At 40.1% G+C, this 27,400-nt stretch overlaps 2 protein-coding genes across 2 annotated transcripts in view; one reads left to right on the forward strand and one right to left on the reverse strand.

The window, feature by feature from the left end:
- Positions 1-27,400, forward strand: part of SHC4 (SHC adaptor protein 4) — a 128,883-nt gene that overhangs the window by 57,582 nt on the left and 43,901 nt on the right. The window contains exons 3-6 of the mRNA XM_022587155.3: positions 7,386-7,449; positions 10,209-10,328; positions 21,237-21,290; positions 24,921-24,972. Of these exons, the coding sequence (XP_022442863.1) occupies positions 7,386-7,449; positions 10,209-10,328; positions 21,237-21,290; positions 24,921-24,972 (290 nt within the window). The remainder of the gene's footprint in view (positions 1-7,385; positions 7,450-10,208; positions 10,329-21,236; positions 21,291-24,920; positions 24,973-27,400) is intronic.
- Positions 16,097-17,835, reverse strand: EID1 (EP300 interacting inhibitor of differentiation 1). The gene is made up of 2 exons (XM_022587154.3): positions 16,867-17,835; positions 16,097-16,326 (listed from the first exon to the last, which is right to left on the reverse strand). Exon 1 carries the CDS (start codon positions 17,759-17,761, stop codon positions 17,186-17,188), a length of 576 nt encoding a protein of 191 aa, XP_022442862.1. The 5' UTR covers positions 17,762-17,835; the 3' UTR covers positions 16,097-16,326; positions 16,867-17,185.

A 27,400-nucleotide genomic window follows, 5' to 3' on the forward strand; every position in this document is an offset into this window, starting at 1 on the left:
TTGGTTCTTAAGTGACCACACTGTATGATCAGTACACTCTTTAACCCCAAAAGACATGCCTTCATAATATTTTAGTGTATTTTGTCTAAAACAGAGTTGTTTTAGTTTATTCTAAAGTAAAGGAGAACAGTCTTTTGGATTTACCAATTCCAGTGTGTTTTGTGTGAAATCAACCCCATTTCTCTGTTGTCATTTCATATTTGAAGGTGTATAAGCCATCAGTATGGGGGTGTGTTTGCATTTTGAAACATGTGATTCTATTACAGGAAATCATTGTGGGGATAGGAGAAAATCACCACTTCATTTCTGTTTACTGGGGAGATACTTGCAGGGGAGGTGCCATCCTGGGGACAGGATGGTCTTTCACTTCATTAAAGTGCAGTTGATGGGTCAACCTTTGCATCAGAGCCAAAGGGCAGAATCACAGAGTAGACAGAACAACCTGTGTTCTATGGTGGCTTGTGTTGGGTAGAATTGCAAATGTACTTTATAATCAGATTTTAAATAGAATCCAGGTTGAACGGAGTGGTGAGATAAGTCCATGTGAGAGTAAATGCTGTGGGCAGTCCTGAAAGGTTTGATTTGACCATCTGGGACCTGAAGCGCCTATTTCTAAAATGAAAGGATATATTTTACGGGCTGTGTCGACCCTCCCAGAGTGCATGGGCGATGCCGCTTGATAATGGCACAAAGGGAGTTTGAAGTTTTCCATTTTCCGCTGGTCTAGGGGCACTGACTGCACTCATTGTGGGCTTATCGCCATGGAGGCAGGCTCATGTTCTAGAGTGTCCTGTCTGGGGCTTGCACACATTCTTGGATGTCTTTAATTTCACCAAGCTGAACAAAATTGAACACATAGATCACTGAGGCTTGATGTTCTGAAGGCAAAGATTTCAAAAAAGCAGGTACTAGTTTCCCTAGAACAATTGGGACACCGTAACACCACACTGATGTGGAGTCTGAATTACTTACGAGTCCTCTCATTCATCAATAGGAAAGCAGTTTGAGACATTCAGGTGACAACTTGTCCCTGCGACATTGTTAACTGATTTCTTTAAGGGTTCATGTTGGAGACGAAAAGTAAGGGAAAATCCCTGTGCCTTTGTTCTGCCTACATGTTTTTTGAGTTTTAGTTTGGAAAGGCTCTTGCTGGGATTAAAATGTATTCTCATTTCTGTTTTCTTCGACAAAACAGAGCCACTCGTGTGTGTGTGTGTGTGTTTGTGTGTGTGTGTTTGTGTGTGTGTGTTGGGAGATGGGGATAGTTGCTTTTAACTGCTCTGCTGGGCCATTTGCCTGGTCTCATGTGACACAGTTTCTGGCTTTCCTGTTTCCTGAAGAACTGTATTTTGACATTCATTGGAAACATTCTGTCCCACAGGCCCCCATCCTCCCTTAAATGCTCCCCTTTGTCTTGGATTAGGATATTGCCTTCCAAATTTTAAAAAACAAAGATTGGGCAATATTGCTCCCAGAGGAGCTTAACTGTTTAAGAGTTAAAGACACAGAAAAATTATAACTTCTTAAGTACTGTAGTGGCCAGGGGTTGATGAAGAAAGGTGCCTTTGTTTGGGTGATTAGTTTGGACTCTGTTAAAACAGACAAAAATATCTTTTTTTGGTCTTATGGCGTAGGCAGGGTTTTATATGCTTAAAAGCAAATCTTCAACTGCATTCTCATTCTCTTACATCAGCCCGCTTCTCCCCTTCCCTCTCATGTGGCAAAACAATAAACAAAGTGACCACTGTTGGTGCCGTGGGTCTCCCTCTCTCTCTCTCTCTTTCTGGTACAGGCTCCCAGGATGGAAATCTTTAGCCGTTTAAACTCTGAAAAGTCTTGCTCCTCTAAGAGAGGACGATTGCTGAATGTTTGCTCGCTGGAGAATGTCCCATGGTCGTCAGCTTCCAAGACGCTCTGCAGAAGTGCAGGCTGCTTGAGCAGCTGGGATGGTGGGGGGCACCCCCGTCCTGTGAGGAATCCCTGCTTCAGGATCTCTGTTTTCTTTTTTCTCAGTATTTGTAAAGTCAGTGCTTTAGGTCGGAGGGTGTGTCTGGAACTCCAGGAAAGCATTGAAAGTACTATTTGTTCTTGAAAATGTTACAGTTAATCTCTTGGTCGGAGTCTGAGGGGAAGAAAAGATCTTTGTGAAGAAAGGCAACAAATCGCAAGCACGTATGTGTCTTCCCTGACTAGGGTTTCAGATTTGCTAACACTGATAACAGCAAAGAAAGGAGAGTTTTGAGAGGTTATTTTAAAGCGGTGGTTCTTAACCTGGGATGTGTGGATTCCCAAGAGGCCCACAGATGGTTTTCCAGGGATGGTGCTGAGGGCCGGTGGGTAGGGGTGGGATGGGCCCTCTAAAACTGAATAGAAACATTTGTACAAATAGGCCTTTTATTGAAGAGAGACCTATGATTCTCCTTAGAGCCTCAAGTAAAAAAAAGTAATAACTACTTTATTTTTGGTAGCTCTTTTCCTCTGTTATGGCAAAAGACACATAAAATAAAATTTACCATCTTAATTACCACTTTAAAGTATTGGGTTGGCCAAAAAGTTCATTTGGGTTTTGGGTTTTTCTATAACATCTTACAAAAACCTGAACGAACTTTTTGGCCAGCCCACTATATAGTTCAGGGGCATTAAATACGTTCACATTGCTGTGCAACCGTCACCACTGTCCATCCCCATAATTCTTTTCATCTTGTGAAACTGAAACTCTGTACCTATTAAACAGTAACTCCCCATTCTCCCCGAGACCCTGGCAACCATCATTCTACTTTCTATGATCTTTGACCTACTCTAAGTACCTTATGTAAGTGGAATCATGCAGTATCTGTCTTTTTGTGACTGGTTTATTTCACTTTGCATAATGTCCTCAAGATTCATTATGTTGTAGCACATTGCAGAATTTCCTTCCTTTTTAAGGCTGAATAATATTCCACTGTATGTATATACCACATTTTGCTTATCCATTCACCCACTGAGGACACGTGGGTTTCTTCCATGCTTTGGCTGTTGTGAATATTTTATTTATTTATTTATTTATTTTTCTTATTTTTTTTGGCTGCATCAGATCTTAGTTGCAGCACACAGGATCTTTTGTTGAGGCATGCGGGACCTTTTCATTATGGCACGTGATCTCTTTGTTGTGGGGCTCGGGTTTCTCTCTAGTTGCGGTGCTTGGGCTTCTCTCTAGTTGTGGTGTGCGGGTTTTCTCTCCCTAGCTGTGGTGTGCGGGCTCCAGGGTGCGTGAGCTCAGTAGTTATGGCATGTGGGGTCCAGAGCGTGTGGGCTCTGTAGTTTACTGCACGTGGGCTCTCTCATTGAGGCATGTGAGCTCGATAGTTGCGGTGCTCGGGCTTAGTTGCCCCGCGGCATGTGGGATCTTGACCAGGGATCGAACCTGTGTCTCCTGCATTGGAAGGCAGATTCTTTACCACTGGACCACCAGGGAAGTCCCTAGCTATTGTGAATAATGCTGCTGTGAACGTGGGTGTACAGTATAACTACTTTTTAAAAGCAAGTTCATAAGCACAAGTTTCCCCTTGTTTCTTTTGAGTTGTATATTAAGAGACTTTCTGAATCTGTGAAGCTTCTGGTGCCTCAACTTACTTTAAAGTTCTGAGTGAGTGTGCCTTGCACACATGTGTGTTCTTCCCCTGAGGGCATGTGGCCGGGCTCTGGAAGTTCTTCTCCTCCCTAAGGAGATAACAGCCGCTGTATAGAAAGCAAAGGGCTGGGGCATCCTCATGGGCCTTCTCCAGAGCTGACCCCTACCACTTTGCCTTATTCCCTTGGCAGGTTACTCCAGCCACAATGCAGAAGGATTGGCCAAAAAGGAGCCTCTTTGTGTGCTGGGGAGTGAGCAAGGGAAGGACCAATGTGTTTCTCCTCCCTAGTTCCCAAAGTCTGGGACTCCCTCCTTTTCATGCACTTGGCACTATGGTCCCTCCCTGGATGAGTGTGGATTTTGAAGTCAGACTTGGATTTGCATTCTGTCTCTCCCACTATCCGTTGCATTATTTGGAGGCAGTTATTAGAATTCTTTGAACTTTAGTTTCCCCATTTGTAAAATGGGGATAAAATACCTACCGTGAAATGACATTATTAAGACGGAGAAGACGTACATTAGGTGATGAGTGCTGAGCCTGACCATATAAGTAGGAGCAGCTTCTTCATTAAAACCCAGGCTCTCTGCTACAAATCTAAAGGTAGGGATTTCTAATGTGAAAGCATTGCTAAATCTGGTCAAGGGTTTTTTTGTTTGTGAAACTTTGTGGAGTGGAAACCAGCAAGTCTACCAAGCAAACTGAAAAGATAAATCTGGACTTAGTGGCTATAAAGATGGAGGCGTTAAAGGCTAAGCGGGGATGCGAGCAGAGAGAGAAATAAAGATTCTGTTATTATCTATAACGTGAGCATTGTCCCATCTCTGCAATTGTTGGCAAAAGAGAGGCAGGCTGTGTCACTCCATCGGGACATCCTTGACATGCCCTCATTTCTCCACAGTACATGAGCAAAACTCCTGCTGAGGAACGAACTTTGCATTCTTTCGAATATTTTAAAAGATTTTTTATGCAATCAACTGTACAATGAAGGAAAACATAACACTGTTTACATCTAAACATCAATAGAATCAAAAACAGGAAACAGCAAATCACACACAGAAGACACCTAAACCAAGTCACTGTTTATATGCTCTTTCTATGTCAGTATTTATACAGAATTAATTTTATATAGCTGCTACCAGTGTGTATATGCCATTCCAAGTTCTACTTTTCCCCACTAATTTGTATAGATTCCCCCCATATTTCTGTAGTTCTCATACTTAACATTTCAAGTGGCAATATTTATATTGATTTGTTTTATATCTATATCACAAGCTTTGGGGTTGGTTTTTTACTCTAAAATAAATGTTTCTTTTACATAACTACACAATGCTATTTCAATACAAATTCCTCCTCCCTTGTCAAAAGCTCTGATAAATATTATGACATTTGTCATCTTTTATGAACTTTATCTCTAGAAAGATTGTATTAATACTAATCAAGGCCACCAGCAATGGATAAATATACCTGAAGTGGAATTATTCCCATTTCCCCCAATACTGGCTTTGTAATTTTCTTTTCTGTGAATGTAATAAGAGTGGAGCAAGTATCTTATAGTTGCTTTAATTTTTAATTCTAAAAGTATAATGAATGTCAACATTTTCTTGTTTCTTAAAACTGAACTATTTCTAACTCCGTTTGTATGAATTACCTAATCCAGGAATTGGCAAATGACAGCCCTTGGGCTAAATATGGCCAGTTGCCTGCTTTTAGAAATAAAGTTACTGGAACACAGCTGTGCTCATCTGTTTACATGTTGTCTACTGCTGTGGTTGAGCTACAGTGGCAGAGTTCAGTAGTTGCAACAGAGCAAAGTCTAAAATATTTACTATCTGGCTCTTTATAGAAAAAGTTTTCAGACTCTAATCCCATCTCTTAGCTCTTACTCTTGTTCTACCACAATTTATGCTCCTGCAATATCAATGTCAAAGTACTGTAGTTCCCCACATGTTGTGATAATTTATGTTTTCGTGTCTTTACACATACTCTTCCCTCTGTCTGGAATTTCCCAACTCCACCCTGTCAGGAAGGTTCAGCCTTCCAAACCCTCCTTGAGGGGTGCTCATCCTAAAAAGCATTCCCTTTAATTCAAATTCATAACTTTACTTTTTGTTAGAAGATATTGACAGTTGGAATGAGAATCAAGAAAACAATGCCTGGAAAAGCAGTTTATAAAACTATAGGTGCTACATAGAAGTAACAACTTCTAATAATAACTATTATTATACTTGGCAGCATCAGTGCCCGCCTTTGTTTCTACTTTTATTTCAAACCATTTACAGGGAGCTTTTTAGACCAAAGCACCCCTGTTGGCTCTCATGGAGTAAAGGATCTAAGAACACCTTTCCCGTAATCTCTCTTTGTTAAATACCAACAACATATTTGGGTGCCTGGACTAGTTATTTTGGCAACACCAGAGGCCAATTCAGATTAATTAGATGTGTCAGCAATTACTGACTAATCATTAAGATGACTCAAAACGTCAGTCAACCAACCAAACCAAAAAGACCAACTCTCTGAGTTGTCCTGTTTGACTCCACAAAACAAGTTTGGAATCCTAGAGAAGCAATAAACATAAAATTCTGAGAAGATATGCTAAGGCAAAAAGCCTTTCTATCCATTGGTTGCAGGTAATTATGTTGAGAACATATATACTATGTATATAGATCTAACTATCTATCTATATTTATTTATATATCTTTCTATCTATCTATCTATAACGTATATATATTTTTAATGGGTCTGCATTCCTCTCTCTGCATCCCCTGCCTTTGGGAATCAAAATCATCTCATAGAAAATATTTTCATGAAATCTAATATATATAAAAACTGTATATTGTGTGTGTGTGTGTTTGTGTGTGTGTGTGTGTGTGTGTGTGTGAATACAGTGTACTAATTTAAACGATGATGTCCAGTGGATCCGGAAGGAGTTTAGAGATTTCCATTTGCTTTGTGAAAAGTTTGATATGTGTGTTGAAAGCCATGAAGTGAAGGTTCAGATTACGCCACGTGAAAGCTTGGGTGGTTCTGAATGCTGAGTCCCAGAGACAAAAGCTCTTAGTTATAACTGCATTTCTGGAGAGGAGGGCGCCAGTTCGTTCACCACTTCCATTAAGGAACAACTACTTCTTTTAGCGGTGCTTTTCTCTCAGGAAGTGCAATATATAGTAAGGGCAGAAAAATAAGCAAAGGAGGAAATCTGTTATTGATTTTCTTTTCTTCTGTGAAATTACATGAAAGCTCAATGGCTTGGAGCAGTAACCTAGTCAATAAGGCTCCATTTGAGACCACCTTGAAGTTCAATTCTCTCTCAATCCTTTTAAACTTCCTCTAGTGTTGGATTCTTTTGTATTTAATTATCTTTGGTGCTGAGATACTATGAAGCTTTTTTATTCATCACACCATAGAGGATTTTGCTAAAGGTAAAACTGTGAAGTATTCCCAGACAGTAAAGTTCCATCAGTCCTTTTTGGTTAGAAATCAATAGCACTGAAAACCAATCCTTAAAAGCCAAGGAAAAAAGACGAAGAAGGTGAATAGTAGGACTCCTTACTGTAAAGCAATTTTTCAATATTAGGGTGTTGCTGGATTTTCTTGGGTTTGAGCTGCAGAGAGACTAAGCTCAGTGTTTTCTCCAGTGGGAGTGGGGAAGGTCATTTATGTCAGGCTCACCATTATGTGAGTGTACATTTTGGTCATAATACTTGCTAATGTTTATTGAACATTTACGGTGTGCTTGATAGTATGCTGAGTCTTTATATGGTTTCTGTTCTGTAGGGAAGCAATAAGTCGCCTGTGTGAAGCTGTCCCCGGGGCAAATGGAGCCATTAAAAAGCGAAAGGTAAATATTGGTGTTTTTTTTTTTTTTTTTAGTTTCCCTAACTATGGGAAAGATAGTATCAAAATAGTTGTTAGTTCATTCTACCACATGACCCAAGGTCTAGAATGGCCTTGATTATTTGACATGCTATCTGAGATGCACTCAAAGTTGTTCTTGTCCCTCAAATTTTTCTGACTTGCCAGACACTGTCTGAAATGGTGATGCCCGAGGGTCAGAGTGGAGAAAGCACCTGGGTCTTTCCAAGTCATAAAATCTCGTTGCAGAGCTAGGTATTTACTTACCTTTGAGCATGGTATCTCATCTCTCCAAAACTCCATTCTTGTTCCTGTAAAGTTAAGCTGTTGAACCAGATGACCAATTTTGGTACCTTCCAATTTCAATATTTTATAATGTATGTATTCTGCATTTTAACATTTTAGACTTTTAGGACTCCATGGCCTATTTTCAGATGGAAACAAGAGTGCTGGTAGAGGTAAGGGTAATAAATGGGTAGAAGGAGCTTTTCATGTTGAAAGAAATCATGAGATTTGATGTTAGACTTGCACTTAAATCCTGTCTCTGCCACCTACTAACTGTGTGATCCTGATCAAGTCATTTCACCTTTCGAATCCTTGGTTTCCTCATTTGTAAAGTAGGAGAAAATAGCCCTTAGTTTATAGAATTATGTAAGAATTAAATGAAGTGATGTGTAAGTGTCTTGCTTCCATTAGGCTTTCAACGCTAATGCTAGTTAGTATTATCCCTAGAATACTTAGTTGCTTTGAAAAGTCCAAAGGGGAGGTGCAATGGCTCTTAAGATAACTATATAAATTATAGAAGTATAGACTGTTTAAGAGGGGAGGAATTTTTAGAGATCTCCCAGTTGAACCCTCTCACTTTGCCAGCTGCTAAACTGTGGCTTAGAGAAGAGACTTGCCTTGAGTCACTAGGAAGATCAAGGTCAGCGCTAGCTGAAGAAGCCAGGTCTTCAGAGTCCCGGCTTTACTGCTCTATTTCCATACCACCCTGCCTAATTTTTTTATCATTACTCATTATTTTGCATAGGACTGAACCCACTGTCACCCAGAGTGACTCAGATGAGCCACATGATCTGGGAAACTCTGAAGAATGGCTCTTGAATTCTACTAGAACTCCCATTACTAGTTCCTCTGACAGAACCGATGGTCTGTTTGTAGCCTCTAGCCTCCTCCTGCCTCTCATAACCTCTGTGAATAGGAGGTTCCGACTGGAAGATCCCAACAAACAGGCTTATTCACTTAAGACTTTCTCATTTCAGGAGTAGTGGGAGTCCACACTCCAAAACAAAATAAAACAAAAGCAAACCAGGCTATCATCTTTCCAGAAAGTACACATGTAAAGAAGTAAAAAAAAAAAAAAAAAAAAAAAAGAAATTTTTGAGCTAATTCCCTTTGATAGCTAGTTTTTTTATTGAGTACTTAATACATGCCAGGGACTCTTCCATGCACTTTATATTTTTTATATTCTTTTTCCTCCCAACTTGAAAAATTGTGGTAAAATACACATAACATAAAATCTACCATTGGAACCATTTCTAAGGGTATAGTTCAGGGATATTAAGTACATTCATACTGTTGTTCAATCATCACCCCCATCTATCCCCATAACTCTTTTTTTTTAAAGAAATAAAGTCATTTATTTGAAGAACAGAATATACTTAGAATTGTTTGCTTCTATAAAGCCCATTTCCCCCAAGCTTTAACTTCGAAATTTCATATTAAGCAATGAAGTTATTTTACACAATCTAGTTAAACAATTTATTAGGGATAGTCCCGTAACTCTTTTTTTATCTTGTGAAACAGAAAGTTTATACTCATTAAAAAACAACTTCCCATTCCCACCCCCCTCCAGCCCCTGGCAACCCCCATTCTACTTTCTGTCTCTATGATTTTGGCTACTCTAAGTATCTCATATAAGTGGAATCATACAGTATTTGTCTTATTATGACTGGCTTATTTCACATTACTTCACATAATGTCCTCAAGGTTCATCCATGCTGTAGCACATGTCAAAACTTCCTTCCTTACTAAGACTGAATAAATATTTCATTGTATGTATATATCACATTTTGCTTTCCATTTATCTGTTGATGGACACTTGGGTTACTTCCATGTTTTAACTATTGTAAATAATGCTGCTATGAACATGGATGTACAAATATCTCTTCAAGTCCTTGCTTTCAGTTCTTTTGGGTATATAACACAAAGTAGAAATTGCTGGATCATATGGTAATTCTAGTTTTAATTTTTTGAGGAGCTGCTGTACTGTTTTCCATAGCTGTTGTACCATTGTACATTCCTACAAATAGTGTACAAGGGTTTCAGTTCCTCCACATCCTTGCTAACACTTGTTATTTTCCCTTCCTTCCTTCCTTCTGACTAGTTATAGGTCTACACAGATTTTCTATTTCTTCATGATTTAGTCTTGGTAGCTTTTATGTTTCTAGGAATTTGTCCATTTCATCTAGGTAATCCAGTGTGTTGACATACAACTGTTCATAGTATTCTCATAATCCTTTTACTTCTGTTGAATTGGTAGTAATGACCCCACTCTCATTTCTCATCTTACTAATTTGAGTCTTCTCTCTTTTTTTCTTAGTTTATCTAGCTAAAGGTTTGTCAATTTTGTTGATCTTTTTGAAGAACCAACTTTTGGTTTCATTTTTAACATTTAAAAAACATAAATATTCATTCTGTAACAAAATCCATAACTTACAGAGTGTTGTTATGTTATTTTTAAAGCCTCCAGCTAAGTTCCTATCAACAGTTCTTGGCAAAAGTAATCTTCAGTTTTCGGGAATGAATATAAAACTGACCATCTCAACATGCAGCCTCACATTGATGAATCTTGACAACCAACAGGTAAGATCATGAATGTCACTTATAGTTTAACATATCTATTTTTCTAGAACAGTCTGGGCATAATGAAGAGAATAAAGTTTCAGACAGTGTGCCTAAAACTTAATAAGACATGAGGGAAAAAAATCTTCCAAGGATTTATGTGTAGCAATAATTAGGACAACAGTATTACTAACCCATCACTGGGGCATTTAACTGTCTACATACTTGCCCCTACCTATCGGCTTTGTAATAAGAACTAAGGTGCAAAGAACATATTAAGTACCATTTGGAATATACTTGAGTCAGTCATTTATTACTCTCCGCTACCCCTCTCCAAAGGGAAAGAAATTCCATCATCAGAACTAACAGACTGTGTGTTGCACTGGGGATGCACATGAAGGACAGAGGGGAAGGGTGATGTTAGGGTCAATGTGCTAGCTAACCGAAATTTAAGCAGAAAACATTTTCTTCCAACCCTTAAGATTGAAAAGCCTTCTCAAATGTTATTGTGTAAACAACTTTTTCATCTTTGATGATTTATGATTCTATGGTGTGCCTGAGTTCTCACTATAAACATTATTTCTCAAAGAACAGCATTGTTGAAGCAAATATAAAAGATATACAGGCATTGCGCTAAATACGTACTTTAAACTAGGAAACTCTTTTTTGACTTATTTTTTAAACTAAATTCCTTATATCAGGTTAGTTATGTATGTTAGAGTCTAATTTTTCTTTGTCTAATATGTAGTGATTTGAGGTTCTTAGTATTTAAGTTTTTACTGTGTGGAGTGTTATTGATCAGGGCTCACGCAAGGTTTAACGTGTACTTGTCAGTGATAAAAACAGTAAGAGGCTTTGAGGTCACATGTAGGTTGAAAGCCTGGCTTTGCCACTAACAAGCAAGTTACCCTACCACTCAATTTTCGTCATCAGTGAAATGAGGATTATAGTCTTAAACATAGAGTTTCTGAGAAGATGGTCTTAGCAACAGTATGTGTCTTTTTGGGTTATTTAGAGGATTAAGTAAGATCATGTAAATCACTGGATGTAAATCACTCAGCACAGTGCCCGTTGCATGGTGCATTTTTCCTTGAGGCCTTTTCATATACTCAGTACTTAGCAGGGAAAGCATATTGTAATATGTAAAATTATAAAATTGTCAGTAACATATAAGTACAGTTATAAACATTTTGATTTCCATTTTTTACCAAAAAATTCACTTGCAGTTTTTTTAAAAAAATTTTTCTTGGAGTATAGTTGATTTACAATGTTGTGTTACTTTCTGCTGTATAGCAAAGTGAATCAGTTATGCATATACATAGAGCCACTCTTTTTTAGATTCTATTCCCATATAGGTCATATACAGAATATTGAGAAGAGTGCTATATAATTTATTTATTTATTTATTCATTCATTTATTTTTGGCTGCGTTGGGTCTTCGTTGCTGCACGCAGGCTTTCTCTAGTTGCGGCGAGCGGGACTATTCTTCCTTGCGGTGTGTAGGCTTCTCATTGTGGTGGCTTCTCTTGCTGCGGAGCACAGGCTCTAGCAACATGGGCTCATAGTTCTGGCTCACGGGCTTAGTTGCTCCACGGCATGTGTGATCTTCCCTGACGAGGGCTCGAACCCGTGTACCCTGCATTGGCAGGTGGATTCTTAACCACTGTGCCACCAGGGAAGCCCCCCTGTTTTGTATAGTAGGTCCTTATTAGTTATCTATTTTATATATAGTAGTGTGTATATGTCAATCCCAATCTCCCCAACCCCGCTTCCCCCCACCCCTGGTAACCATGTTTGTTTTCTACATCTGTGACTCTGTTTCACTTGTGGTTTTGAGGTTTGCTTTATTTTCTAAATTCAAAAGCAGAATAAAATACATTGCTTACACAGTAGTATAAAGCACCATAGAGGAAAATGTTTAATATGAAACAATTTTAAATAGATTCCTGTCTGGTTGAATCAAGATTGGTTATCCAAGAGAGATGATACCATTGATATCTGACAGCGGAACATATGGGGCTGTACTTGGAAGATGCAGCCAATCTGGGCGGAAGGTGAAACATTAATTGTCCTTCGGATGCTTTGCCCTCAACACATTTGTGGATGTAAAATTTATTTTTAGTTTTCACCCATGTGGATGGTACCAGGGATGCTCAACTCTTTTAGTTATAGGATTTCATTGAGTATAGGAACCCTTGAATTATCTGAGTTTTGTAGGGGAGGAAGAGTAGGCAAAGCGAGAGCCATCATGATGACAGCTGTGCAGAATTGAATGAGCATTTTTAAAAATGGCTCTTTCCATGGGTGACTGAAGTGAATTGGGAATTTAGGAAGAAGAGGGTTGTGGTGTGTATGGTGGAGGGCACGTTATTCTCAAAATCTCTTTCCCCTCCGCTACCCTCTTCCAGGCCACTGCAGTTAGAGCTGGTATTGCCACACGTCCATAGTCTTTCAGGCGAATAAAAGGAGGGACAGTGGGCATGGGTGGCTTCCATGACCAGTAGTTACAGCAAAGAGCTGCTTTGGGGAGTGGCTCACATCTTTTCTGCACTGGTGGCATCGAATGGGCTGTGTTCAGCCCACCGCTGGAGTGGGGACCAAAGTTAGGATCTCACTGATATTAGACCCAGGGGCTGATTTTTAAAAATAACTTTGAACTATTCTGCAGACCTGGGGAGAATGGCCACGGGGATGGGGTTTGGGGTGTAAAAAAGATGTGCCGCTCTAGATGCTTAAACTCAATAAGCTTTATACGTTCCTTCAAAAGGACAGCTAAAATGTCCAAGGGATAAAGGCAGCAGAGAAGTGACCGTGTGGATGTAGCATGAGAAAATGATTTATCAATTAAATTTTCCTTAAAGAAAACTAGCCTCTGAAGTTCTAAGATAAATACAAGTATCCTCCCCTCACCCTTAACTTCAGAGATGTACTTTGGACTGAAAACATGAACAGCTTCAAGTTTATAGATACATTCATAGATGACAGAGCATTTATGGGTCAGATGGTTCACATTTATCTTCAGTCACTGAGAACATCAAGAATGTAACCATTCACTCCCAGAAAATGTCTCACAGAACCTCAGAGGCAGAAAATAAGATATTAAACATGCAAACATGCAATGCTTGCAATTTTTAAAACTTACCATATTTGGGGATGGGAAAATATATTTTGCAAAAGCAAGTTATAGGGGTTTTTATATAGTCCTTGTTTTAAAAATTCAAGCAACAGGGCTTCCCTGGTGGCGCAGTGGTTGAGAGTCCGCCTGCTGATGCAGGGGACACAGGTTCGCGCCCCGGTCTGGGAAGATCCAGCCCGTGAGCCATGGCCGCTGAGCCTGTGCGTCCGTAGCCTGTGCTCCGCAACGGGAGAGGCCACAACAGTGAGAGGCCCGCGTACCGCAAAAAAAAAAAAAAAAAAAAAAAAAAAAATTCAAGCAACAGACTTCCTTGACATACTTTAATAAGGCGTTAAGCAAAAATGTCAGTCTGAGTAGCTCCTACTCCCACTATTTCTCTACTCGTTTCTACACTCCTATCATCGACTCTAACAGCTACTGAAATTGAGACGGGTACTAAAGAGATAAGGTAAAACGGGCAGAAAATGGAGACATCCTTTAATCTCCAAGAGGAGAGGCAATTCAAACACCTACAGAGGCCAGGCAGGTAATGCAAACTGTCCAGGTTCATGAACACACAATGGTGCGAGCACAGTGATAAATGATGAGTGCTACTTGGTCTCCATGTTGGGGAGACAACACTGGGGAACATCAGATGCTTCCGCTGGGACTATAGGTCAAGGGCTGCCAGGTCTTCTACTTTTGGGGAAAAAAAAAAAGAAGATGGAAATCTGGGAGTTTTGCTGCTCTCTCTGGATTATGAGATGTTGGTCTTTAATTAAGAAATTAAAATTATAAGCATGAGCCAAACAAAATAGAGGCGTTCTTGAGATGAGCCAATGTGGGGCATCTGATCTAAGCAAACATTTAAAGTAACTATGGATAGACCTAGAAAGCTCTGCACAAATCACACTACACACTCATAAGTTTAAGTTAACTCTCCCCATTCCACATCCCCATCCTCTCCCCCCATCAAAGAATCAGGATTACAACGTCCCCAGAACTCCTTTCTTTAGTTTATCTGTTTATATAGATGTGTGTATATCTTCAGTTAATCCTCACAATGTATAAGGTTCATCCAATTATCCTTATTTTCAGTTCAGGATCCTGAGGCAGAGAGATTAATCTACTCAGTTACAGAGCTATAAGCAGTGGAGCCCAGATTTGAATCAGGTAGGCTGGTTCCAGTCTGTGATTTAACTGTAACATTTAAAAATGTTACCATTTTCTACCTCTAGTAAATATTAACAAGTATTAATTTCAGCGGTCTCTCAGGTTATCGCCTAGTTTGTTTGTTTTTTTTTGCGGTACGCGGGCCTCTCACTGTTGTGGCCTCTCCCGTTGTGGAACACAGGCTCCGGACGCGCAGGCTCAGCGGCCATGACTTACGGGCCCAGCCGCTCCGTGGCATGTGGGATCTTCCCAGACCTGGGCACGAACCCGCGTCCCCTGCATCGGCAGGCGGACTCTCAACCACTGCGCCACCAGGGAAGCCCCCTGCCTAGTTTTAAGACCAACAAACCAACCATCAGGAGTTAGAGAGTCCAGGTCTTTCTCCCCAAAATGAGCCTTCAAACCCAACAGGGAGTGGTTTTCTTTCCCCCTCCTCTTGCTCCCTACTTGATCCCTAAGAGAAAGAGAATTACACTTCCTGGTTTGTAGATCTGTTTTTTTCTGAACCTATTTCCCGTCATCTTTATCTGGAGGTAAATGCAACTAGTCAGTTCATGTGTACTGGCACCCTTTTAATTTTTTGTCCAGAGTCCTGTTAATTCACATCACACAAGCAGTTATGTATCCAGACTCATAACTGCATCTACAAGCTGTTTGAAAATGCAATGAAAGAAGTGAGCCGTGTGAGAGGAAGCAGGATTAAGATGTTTTAAGTGCCAACACTTAACCTTCTATCTAGTGTTCGCCCATCTATCTCACCTCTCCCCGCCAAGCTCATGTGTGAATTATGATCATCCTTGTCAGTCCTGGTTTTTTTTTTTTTTTTTTTTTTTTGCAGTATGCGGGCCTCTCACTGCTGTGGCCTCTCCCGTTGCGGAGCACAGGCTCCGGACACGCAGGCTCAGCAGCCATGGCTCGCGGGCCCAGCCGCTCCACGGCATGTGGGATCTTCCCAGACCGGGGCACGAACCCGTGTCCCCTGCATTGGCAGGCGGACTCTCAACCACTGCGCCACCAGGGAAGCCTGTCAGTCCTATATTTTACAGAAAAGAACACCCCTCCCTAAAAGACAGGATGACTGTTAACATAAATAAGGCTCCAAGTTGTCCTGCTGTATTGGATGTGTCCTTTACTGCCATAATGGAGCAAAAACATCTGGTACCTTTGTACTGATCCTAAGACCTGTTGGTATATTCAGTTTTACTGGGCACAGACTCCTGACTAATTATTATTCACACAGAACATCAACATCTTAAGAACCACAGTAACATCCTTATTGATTTGGCAGTTTTTCCCAGGTTGGCAAATTCTCTTATAGGAATTTACTAAGTTTAATTTCCACAAATTAATTTGTAATCCGGTATTTGAAGCTGGAGCACGTTCCCTTATAGTCATTAAGTTTAAATCATAAAGTGATTGCAATCATACAATAAAACCAGTATAACACAATAAAAAGTAGTATTAGAGAAAGTATGTATGCAATACCATTAGCCAAACAAAATACACAGAACAAGAAATTTTTATTATCCTCAATGCTGGTGCATAACCACTAACAAGCTTAATTAGAGGAGGAGACAGAGGGAAACTTCAGATACCGAGGTGGATTTCTGGGCAGGTTTAAAACCTTTAAGGGTTGTTCATGAAGTCTTTTTTAGGTGTAGGGCTTTCCTTTTACTGGACAATTTTCACTTAACAGTTCTTACATTATGAAGTTCAACCAGAGTCTTTTGCCTGTAAAAAATGAAAAACAGAGAGCAAGTAAAACACAATATTTCTCTAGTATATACGGATGTTAGAAATAGTGTGTTTTCTTTGTACTTTCACATACACATTGATGTCTACATTTGAAACTTAATTATTAAGGACATCTTAATTTTTGACTTTTAAAAATGTTCAAGACAATGAATTTTCTTGAATTAAAGATTACAGTAGCTTTAAAAATGATCAAGATACATGTACAAACAAAATCTCAGATGCTCTTGGAAACACATTTTAAGATATAGCACACATGATACATATTTCTTTTGGGGTTTGATTATCCTTTCGGGATACTGAAGAATACTCGATTTATTTTACACTAAAAATTTAGCTTTTGATAACCACGGCTTGGATAGATCACAAAATGGAACCTGACAGTTTTCTCAATATGCTTTCAGTCCAAATAACTCAAAAAACATCTCATGTCCTAAGCTGGATAAATTAGTTACTTTTCCTCATATAATTAATATCAGTGGGCTCTTGTACTGGCAGTCTATCTTGGTCATGACTTACTCTTGCAAAGCCATCCCTTACAGGAACATATATTTTCCTCAATGCAAGGAAATTAAATCTGGATCAATAACAAAGTCAAAGCCATAAATGTTTCAGGACATTCTTGAAGACAGGTTTCAACAGTATTTAGATCCTTTTTCTTTAACAATTTCCTTTTTCATAACTGTGCAGTCGCTACTTTATTCTACAAAAAAAAAAAAATTTTTTTTTTTGAAGACCAAGTTTTTCATTGGCACGGAACTATTTGGAATGAACCCAAGAGACAGTGGAATGCCAGGTCTCTCCTCAAGTAGTTTCCTCCTCTCTTCACAGCGTTTAACTACTCTCTATCAATAATCTCATCACAGCCGAGCTCTTCGGTCAGACGATTGACAACCATGAGTGAAAAAAGCTCTTCGATAAAAGCCAACTGATCAAACGGGGTCTTCTCATAATGCATCTGAAACCCGCCATCCAGAGCTGCTTCTCTTGCTCTGGAGGTTCTCAAAAACATCTTGTTGGCTTCTTCAAGGGCCGCTGATACTCTGTAGCCTGCACCACTCAGCTGCTCCTCTTCCGGATAGTCGTAGTCGTCCTCCCAGTCATCGAATTCCTCGCCCTCGTCCTCGCTCTCGAAATCAGGGCCCGCGATCTGGCCTGGCTGCTCCCCAGGGCCGGGCCGGCTAGCGAGGCCTCGCTGCCCCAGCGGCTCCGCCATTGGTTGGGCGGCCTCCTCCTCCATCGGGCCTTCCTCCTCCAGCTGTGGCTGGGCCCCGGCGCGGGAGGGGTTCAGGGATGGCTCCCGGCTCCCGCCGCCTACCTCCATCTGCGGAAGGTCACTCTCGCCAGGCATCACATCCATCTGTAGGTCATTGCTTTCCTCATAGAGCTCGGACAGCTCGTTCATTTCAGACATTGTGCAAGCGGCTCAACCTCTCCGCAAGGCGTTTTCGGCAAGATCGGAGCTACGCGGCCGTGAGGTTCTGCGCTTGCGCAAGCACCGTGCGCTTGCGTGACCTTGTGCGTGTGCGCGACCCCCAGACACCGCCTACCCCTCGGAGCGCTGATTGGGGGCCGGCAGCTCGCAGTTCCACCCCGGGAATGTTCCCGGGGCTCGCTGGTTGGCTTTCCGTGCGTTCGAACTTCAGACCTAGATGCTGTACGTGCAAGAGCATTGCTTGACCACTGCCTTACCTAACCGTTCTGCTGCTTACGATGCGATAAGCTTGAAAATACATGGCTCTGTAAGACCCCGTACTCCTCCTCCCTCATCGCCCCCCTCCTTTCTCTCCCTCTTTCTGCGCCTATTCTATCCCCCATCCCCAGGCAGTCGGTTTTATCTGTCTTTTATCTGTGCGCTAATGACCGCTAAATCCGCACTTCCAAACCACACGTTCTCAGCCGCAGATCAACATATTTAGAATTTATCCATTCATCTCTCCTGTTTTTCTCATTTTAAAAAAAGTTAAATTCACAAATAAGCATATTATCGGTGTTCTTTAAAAAAACAGACAAGAAATACGTAGTCCCATTGCATTTCGCAGGAGATAAAGGTACACTGTTACCAGTTTGGTGTGTATTCTTTAAACCCTTTTTCTTTACTTTTACATGAATCTTTATGTCCTCGTGGAAAAAAATCTTATTTTTTTTACGTGTCTTACATAATTGTCTTCAACTGACAAAATAAGCAAACAAAAAACCCTCATCAATGTCTTGAAGATTTACCTGTTAGTATACATAGACATATATTTTTTCATACTATTCTATTTGTATAGCTATACTGTAGTTGACCTAACTATGCACAAATAACTTTCTGTATTTTGATATTATAAACTATGCGTAATTGAACATCCACATGTGCCAGTATTTTTCTAGAATAAAAACCTAGAAGTGCAAAGGTGGAATTTTGGGGTATGCATACTTTGGTTTTTAGTGAATGTCAAATTGCTCTCAAAGTTGCTGTACAAATTTAAGCTCTAGCCAGCGGTGTCTGAGAATATCCACACCGTTACCAGACATGATTTTGTTGAACTTTAACAATTTTATCCATTTAATGCCGTCTTGTTTTATTTTTTATAGCCTTAATTTATTGGAGATTATCTTTCAATATGTTTATCGAACATTTCTATCAATATTACCTCTGAAAATTAAATGGTCTTATTTTGGGTTTATTTCTTTTTCTTATTGATATAGGACTTTCTTATAAACTCTGTATATGAATACTTTGTTTCACATGTTACAAATACATTCTCCCTCTTGTTTCTTGTTTTGGGGGTCTTATACAAAAGTTTAAAAATGGGTTTTCATGCAATCAAATCTAAGGGTTTCTTTCCTGTCTTTTTCTTTCTATTAAGATGGATTTACCTACCTCAGAAATCATAAGCATAATCTTTTATCTGTCTTCTAATGTTTGTATAGATCTTTTATGGATCGAACATTTATATATAAATAGCATGAGGACAGGATTTATTTATATATTTTTTTCATATATGTAGCTAATTCAGCCACCTCCGCTAATTTAATCACTTGTCCTTTTGTCTGCTATTTGGTGCCACATCTATCATAGACTAAAAAACCACAAAAGTGTCAATCTGTTTTTAGACTTTGTAGTCTAATGAATTTCTATAGTTTTATAATATGTCTTAATAATAAGGAAAATCTTGTCTCTTTGTTCTTTAAAAAAATTGCCTTAGCTCTTCTTGCACATTTATTCTTCCAGTGTGAATTTTAGAAGTAGTTTGAAAAGTTTCCTGAATGGCATTGGTGGAATTTTTATTGGAATTGCATGGAATTTATAGATTAAATTGGGGGAGAATTGACATCTTTACGGTATTGTCTTCTCATCCATAAAGGTGATATATGTCTTTCTACTTGTTCAGGTCTTATTTGTACCCTTCAATGAAGTTTTCCAAAAAGTCTTATGTGATTCTTATTAGTTTTATACTTAGGTTCTCTTGTAAAATGTACCTTCCCCCTCTCCCCCATGCAGTGTCAAATTGGCTATTGCTAATACATGGGAATGACATTGAAATCTGTATATTGATTTTGTTTTTAGTAATCATTTTAAACTGAAACATAAATATAGAAAACATAAATATAGAGTAGTGCACAAATCATAAGTGTATAGCTTGATTATCACAAAATGAACATGTTTGTATAACCACTACCCAGATCAAGGAACACCATTTGCAAGATTCTAGAAAACCACTTGCTTTCTCTTCCTTTGCACCAAAAGTCACCACTATCCTGACCGCAAACAGAATGAAATACCTGCTGCTTTTGAACTTGATATAAATTCAACTGTGCAGTATACAATCTTTGTGACAGGTTTCTTTTTGCCCAAGAAATATATTGTTGCTATGTAGTAGCCCCTTGTTTGAATACCACAATGATCATTATTGGGATTGTTTCCAGTTTGGGGCTATTGTGAACAGGGCAGTGATTATCCTTATTGAGAAGATCTTTTGGTGTATGTATTTACACAGTTCTTTTGTATATACATCTAAGAGTAGGATTTCTTGGTCATCATATGTAAGCAGCTTCAGTAGATTCTGTTAAGCAAATCTGAAGACAGGATTAGCCAATTGGTGCATCGTTGTTTTAATGAACCCTCGAAACAGTATGACAAATACGTCTCTGCAAGTTGGTCATTACACTGTGGTTTCCAAATAAGCAAGCCTAGAATCTCAAGTAAAAGAGACAATCTTCTTGGCTAACTAACGCAGTTCACTTGGATTGTCTTGCTTCATATCGAAAGTCTTAATATTAGTGCCTTAGTAAGAATACTTTTGGTGGCAGATGACTAAAACTCAATTCAAACTAACTTATATAAAATTAAATAAATAAAATAGAAAAAATACATAAAAACATAAAGGGATGGGGGGAATGTATTGGTTGAACTGATGAAACACACATTATCCCCTGACTTTTGACTGTTTTTAACTCTCAGCTCTGACTTTTCTCCAGAGGGAAAGCTTCATTTTCCAGCAGGCTTTTCCCACATGGCAGCAAAAGATGGCTCCTAGAAGCTTTGGGCTTATACTAAGGTCTTAAATGGCAGGGAGAGATGCATTCTATTATTCGTCTCAGTTCCTCCCCAAAGATGTTGATTGACTTTGCTGTATCCAGCGGGATGGTGTTTTCTGATTGGCTAGGCCTGGATCATGTATCCAGATGCAGGGAGAGGGGTTGTGAGATGGGCATCTCAAACCCATCTGAACCTCATGGTCTAAGTGAGATTATTATAGAAAGTGGATGGAGTGGTTTCCCAAGGCATGCCGAGCAGGCAAAAGCAAAACAAGCCAATGTATGTACGTTACTGTTAGATGGTGTGTAACTAGGTATAATTAGTTTCTAGCATTATACATGTTTAATTTGTTTATGTTTTCCAGATTATTGCAAATCATCATATGCAGTCTATTTCATTTGCTTCTGGAGGGGATCCGGTAAGTATGAATTCATAAAAGTTCTTTTGTGCCGCGGAGCGGCTGGGCCCGTGGGCCGTTGGCCGCTGGGCCTGCGCGTCTGGAGCCTGTGCTCCGCGGCGGGAGGGGCCTCAGCTGTGGGAGGCCCGCGTACCGCAAAAAAAAAAAAAAAAAAAAAAGTTCTTTTTATAAGAGTTAAAAGAACTTCCATGTAAAGCATATTAGCCACTACCTGTCGTTTCCAAATATCTTATTACAGTTTGTGAATAGCCACATGTAGCTGGTAATCAAAAATTTGGTTTTGACAGAATATTTCCTGTCACTGATTTTTTTTTTAAGTATTTGGATTAGTAGATGAATTTATAATACTCCGTTGTGTTATTATCTGAGAAGCTTCTTGTAGATAATATCCAGTTCATAAAAAACAAGCATGTCATATGTGTTTTGCCGGTCCTCCCTCAGAATTCTTTTCAGCGCAGAGTTCCAGGCAGATCCTACTAACCAGCTGGATTTGGTATACAAGGGGAAGCCTATTTGCCATTCTAGCCGTCAACCAAGGCAACTAAATCTAATCCGAAACGAGCAACTAGGTTTGCAGAAACTCATGGAGGGAACGCTGAGCTGGGGAGAGAAAACTTGCAGTTCCTCCCTACCAAGAGGCCATGTGATGCTCATTTCCCATGAATTGTGCGGGACTGAGTCAGTGCTGTCCCTCCAAGCCTTCTTTGCAGAGTGGAGGGTCATTCCCTGACCTCCAACTGCATCCACTGTGGACCAGAGCAAAAGGAGAGGGTCACTGAAGCTAGGAAGCCTGTGACTGACCAAGAAACGAATCTGTTTAAACTGAGGGAGGAGGAGGAGGGTTTTGCTCCTCTGTGACATTGTGACATTTTTCTTGTACCTTGAAATATAGAGTTGACCCTTGAACAATGCAGGGATTGGGGGCCCCAATCTTCCACCAAGTCAAAAATCTTCATATGACTTACTGTGGGCCCTCCATATCCCCAGGTCCTCCATATCCGCCCTCCATCTGGCCTTGTAACCTGGCTTCAACAGCGACTCCAAGGATGTGTTTGGTAGCAGAGAGGGTTGACTGCCAGTCTGAAAAGGCCCACATTGTCTGTTACTTCTCTTCCTAACCCATTATAACTCAACCATCCATGAAGGAACTCGAATACTTTCCTTAAGCAATTTAAAGTAATGAGTTCTATAAGAGTAGTGTGAAAAATAATTGTTGCTGTTTGCCCTAAATTTTCCTTTTCAAGTTTCAATGATTGCTGTCATTTTAGAATTGGTATGAAAATCTTTATTTTACCCTAGGCATGCCCTGCGTGGTGTCTACCATAGTTCTCCAGAATCCTAATTCTTTTTAGACTGTCTTTATGTGCCTTCAGTTCTTTATTTCTTTTGACCAACCAAAGCACTGCCCCTACAAAGACAAACAGGAAAGAATTGTGGCCACTGTGGGAAAGTTTGTACCTACTGAATTGAGTGGCACCCTTGTGCTCTCTGCAGCTGGAGAGAGAGCCTGCTGGTTCTAAGTGGAAAACTGGAGTGACCAGAAGCCTTGGCATTAGAGGCCCCCCGAGTGAAGTTCTACCTTCAGGTCAGGGAGGTAGAATGGTGGAGTGCCAGGCTCTGGAGTCAAGTAAGACTTGACTTATTTAGACTCTAAGCTTCAGGGTCCTCATCTGTAAAATGGGGAATGATCACCCTTGCCTCAGGTGCTGTGAGAATTAAGTGGAATGGTGCATGTAAACTGCTAGCACAGTGCCTGGCACGGAGTGATAACTGTCACCACTGCTGCTAACACATGTCTGTATTTTCTTAGGACACTCACTGAGATAACTTACAGCTTCACGTCAGATAACGGTCCAAGGGGTAGGCAACCAGAAGTCTCCGTGGCCCAATGTAGTACCCATTCTTTCTACCATTGTCCCTCCAAAGTTTCAAAAATACTGGGTGTTCCTCTCACCTCTCCACGCTGCTCACCCTCACTTTTACTCTCGTCTCATAAACAGTTTACTTGTCTTCCTTCTTTCAGCCCTGAAGGCAGTTGTTGGTAATGCTTCTGTGTCTGTATATGCTTTCTTCATCTCAAGAATGCATTATGAGTATGTCAAAATTAAATATATTTCTTAGATTCCCCCCCCATCTGTGCTTTACTTTTAACATCCTTTAAATTCTCCTAGATATTTACAGTTATAGAATTTTAGGACTGTGAGAATGTTGGAGACTCTTGAAGATGAGGAAACTGAGGTCTGGAGAGGCCCCATGACCTCTTTCCCATCAACTAATATAGCAGACAACATAGCTAGCATCATGCCACCTCTTCAACTTTAAAATGAGCAGCCAAGCCCCTGGCAGTTGTGGCTTTGCTTCTAAATTATATAATGTAAAGCTCATAGATATGACCTTATTTATTTATAAGATATTTCAAATCTTTTGTCTTTTTGCATAAGAGAGATTTACTTAGGTGTGTGTTATTTTTTAAAGTAACTGAAGGCAAGTTATGCTGGCCCTGAGATCCGTTTCCTGTATGATTCATTGTGGGTTATCAAGTGATTGTCCTTGAGGGTATTACAAACATGGGCTTTTATTTCCTGCCAGTTGACTGCATCTTTCCTCTAGAGAGTCATACTTCCAATCTGCAAATGGCATTGTGTGTATTTTTTTTCCTGAGAACTGAGATAACAAAAAGCATCTTTAATTATTAAAATCTTATTCATCAGCATACTGTTTTCAATAAAAGTCAGAATTACCAAGTAGCTTTTTGTTTATTTGTTCTTCCAAAGCCAGCAACATCTCTTTTTTTAACATAAGTTTAAATGGTGCTATTATCTTTCTTTTAAAGTTTTTAATTTTTATACAATTTTTAAAGGTAAAGTCCATTTACACTTACTACAAAATATTGGCTCTATTCCCCATGTTTTACCATACATCCTTGATCCTACCCAGTAGTTTGTACCTCTCACTCCCTGACCCCTGTATTGCCCACCTGCCCCTCCTCCACTGGTAAGCACTAGTTTGCAACACATCTCTTTTTGAACTCCTTAGGTTTTTCATGGGTTCGCTTTCTCAAAAATGATCTCTCCTTTCCATATATTGATCAAATAAGTGCCTTGTATTTTTGCCCTTTTATTCCGTAAGTTGCACTGCACACAGGCAAGCTAACAACCATAAAACCCATGTCTCTTTAATCAACTTATTTTCTGATGTATGTGGTATCTGTTTGGACAGCAGGGAAATCATGGTGCCGCATCCTAGTCTGTGACACCTTTGTGACTGCGTAACCCCTGGTATTTCAACTTTCAACACAGGAGAGTTATAGTTCCTAACCATTTTTTTGTGAATGTTTGTCCTAACATATTCCCTACTGCATTCTCTTTTGTTCTTAGTGGCATGGTCTGCCTCTAAATTTTTAATCTTCAAATTCTCTCCCCAAGGGGCAGAGAATGTGGACTCCACACACAGTTGCTAAATATATAGTGTATATTTGTTTATGTTCCCTCCTAGGATGGCTTTCCTTTGCTCTTTAAACAGAAACCTTAGTATCGGTCCTTGCCTGAGTATCATATCCTAAATGTACTCTTATCATTCAACAGTAACAATGCATTCATTTTAAATGCAATCATTTTCCCTTTTTTATAGGATACTACAGACTATGTTGCCTACGTAGCTAAAGATCCAGTTAATCAACGAGGTATGGAAAGCAACTTCTAGATTTTCTTAAGAGCTGGTATATACCAACTTTAAAAAGTAACAAGCAATTATTTTCAATATGCAAAGTGATGAGAGTCACTAGAATGCTATACTGGGGTCTAGAAATATTAAGTAACTCTGAGTTTGAAATAAATAGCCCTGCTACCAGAGCAAAGTAGAAAAAGTATATAGGTGGGATTTAAATCCCACCAGTCATTTGAGCCATTTACATCCCATAAACCAAAAGGCTTATCATCTATTTGTATAAGCGAAAGAGAAGCTGTTTTGGTTATAATAGACGGGGCTGGCTGCCACATCCCCAGCGGACAAATGAGTTACCCTTGAGACCGAAACCAGTGACGTCATTGGCCTGCAGTGGCCTTCGCAAGTGTGTGTGTGTGTGTGTGTGTGTGTGTGTTTATATGCATTGAGCCTGTGCACTTGCTGTTCAGGAGCCTGGCATGTCACTCTGTCTGGCATTTTCTCATCTTTTGGATCTCAGTTTAAATGTCTCTTCTTCAGAGAGACCTTCTTTGACTCATATACTACCATCTCCAGTAGTATATGCCACCCTGCTGTGTCATAATACTTTATTTCTCTTCTGTTGACAGTCATCCCACACTTTTTTTATTTTATTTACTCACTTGTTTTTGTGCTTAGTGTCTTTCCTTTCTACTGAAAGCTCCTGGAGGGCAGGAACCTGTTTATCTTATTCACCGTTGTTTCCCAAGCACTCATCACAATGCCTTGCACATAGGTGATGTTCCATAACTGTTTTTGTTGAATGACTGAGCGAATGGAAGAGTGAGTTGATTAGTTGTCTTATCCCAGGATTTGGCAAGGTTACCTAAGAAACTTACCTTCCAGCCACACTTTGGATCAGGGGCCTGAAGTTAGGCCATTGAGCCTCTGCAGACAGACATGCAGAGTGTTGCTTCTCATTCCTAACTCTGGGACATTCAGACTCCTCATAGGGATGAGTGTTAGGTTGCTTCTCCTCCTTAATTAGAGCCTATGAATTGAGCAGCATCCCCCGTCACCGCAGGGGTAGAGTTTGCCCCCCAAACATTTATTAAGTACACATGGAGTGGAATTTGGAAATTCAAAGAGCTCTAAAGACACAGAGGCGGAAATGTGCGTGGCGTACTGGGGACAGGTGAATAAAACACTAGAATGCAGATTGTGTTTGGAGGAGAAAAAAGTCAAAAGGGCATCTAGAGGGCAGATAGGAGAGAGCTAATAAGTAGGAACTTATTCCTATGGGCCAAAGGGTGGAGAAGGCTGTTTATAAAACAGAGATTTAGGAAGGTTGGTTTGGCAGCAGGATGCAGTAGATGGATTCAGGGAGGGAGGGAGGTCAATCTGGAAGCGATCGTGATTGTCAGAAATGAAATTATGCGGACCAGCTGCTGGCATAGGACCTGGCACAGAGTAGATTCTCAGTAAATGCAGGCCAAGAGAACATGGCTTGATGAGACAGAAAGAAGGAACAGGTGACAAATACTGTGCAATACTGCATTAAAATAGACTCTAAACTACATAATAAAGAATGGATATTACTCAAAGAGTAGATAGAAGAGACAGGAACTAGTGAAGGGGAAACGGGGGGAGTAGGAACAGAACACAACAAAGGATACCAGAAGAGCAACCTCTTTTAATCAGGCCTGAGCTTCCCTAAAGAATAAAAGTATGCTATTTTTGGGAAGGTCTCTGAAAAACAAAGCCCTTTCTCTCAACCTGAAAAGGGCAGGGTGAAAGGAAGAGCAAATAGATCAGGAAATCCAGATGTTTAGTAGCTTTTCCATCAGTCACTGAATATCTCAGGCATGTCATTGCTCTTCAGTAAACAGCAGGAGGCGTTCAAAGATTCTGCTCCTTGCTGAGGCTAATGGTGAGCAGGATCCACATGCTTGCAAATCTCCCTGCTTGCTTAAGTGAAATACGAGAGGCAGAGCAAATACGATGCAACTCGTTCACTTTTTTTTTTTGTAACATCTTTATTGGAGTATAATTGCTTTACAATGGTGTGTTAGTTTCTGCTTTATAACAAAGTGAATCAGTTATACATATGTTCCCATATCCTCTCCCTCCCTCCCACCCTCCCTATCCCACCCTTCCAGGCGGTCACAAAGCACCGAGCTGATCTCCTTGTGTTATGCAGCTGCTTCCCACTAGCTCTCTACCTTACGTTTGGTAGTGTATATATGTCCATGCCTCCCTCTCGCTTTGTCACAGCTTCCCCTTCCCCTTCCCCATATCCTCAAGTCCATTCTCTAGTAGGTCTGTGTCTTTATTCCTGTCTTACCCCTAGGTTCTTCATGACATTTTTTTTTTTCTTAAATTCCATAACTTGTTCACTTTGAAATCTCCTGTTCTGGTGTCCGAGTAGTTCATCAGAGCTGAGTTGCTAGAAGGGGATCCACGGGGAT

This window comes from Delphinapterus leucas, chromosome 2 (genome assembly GCF_059928025.1).
Source record: "Delphinapterus leucas isolate spDelLeu-1000000601 "Yukka" chromosome 2, BTC_Dleu_Yukka2, whole genome shotgun sequence".
Classification (NCBI taxonomy): Eukaryota; Metazoa; Chordata; class Mammalia; order Artiodactyla; family Monodontidae; genus Delphinapterus; species Delphinapterus leucas.

Coding starts and splice junctions, on each gene's coding strand:
- EID1 (XM_022587154.3), bottom strand. CDS start 17,761: ATGTCTGAAATGAACGAGCTGTCCGAGCTCTATGAGGAAAGCAATGAC.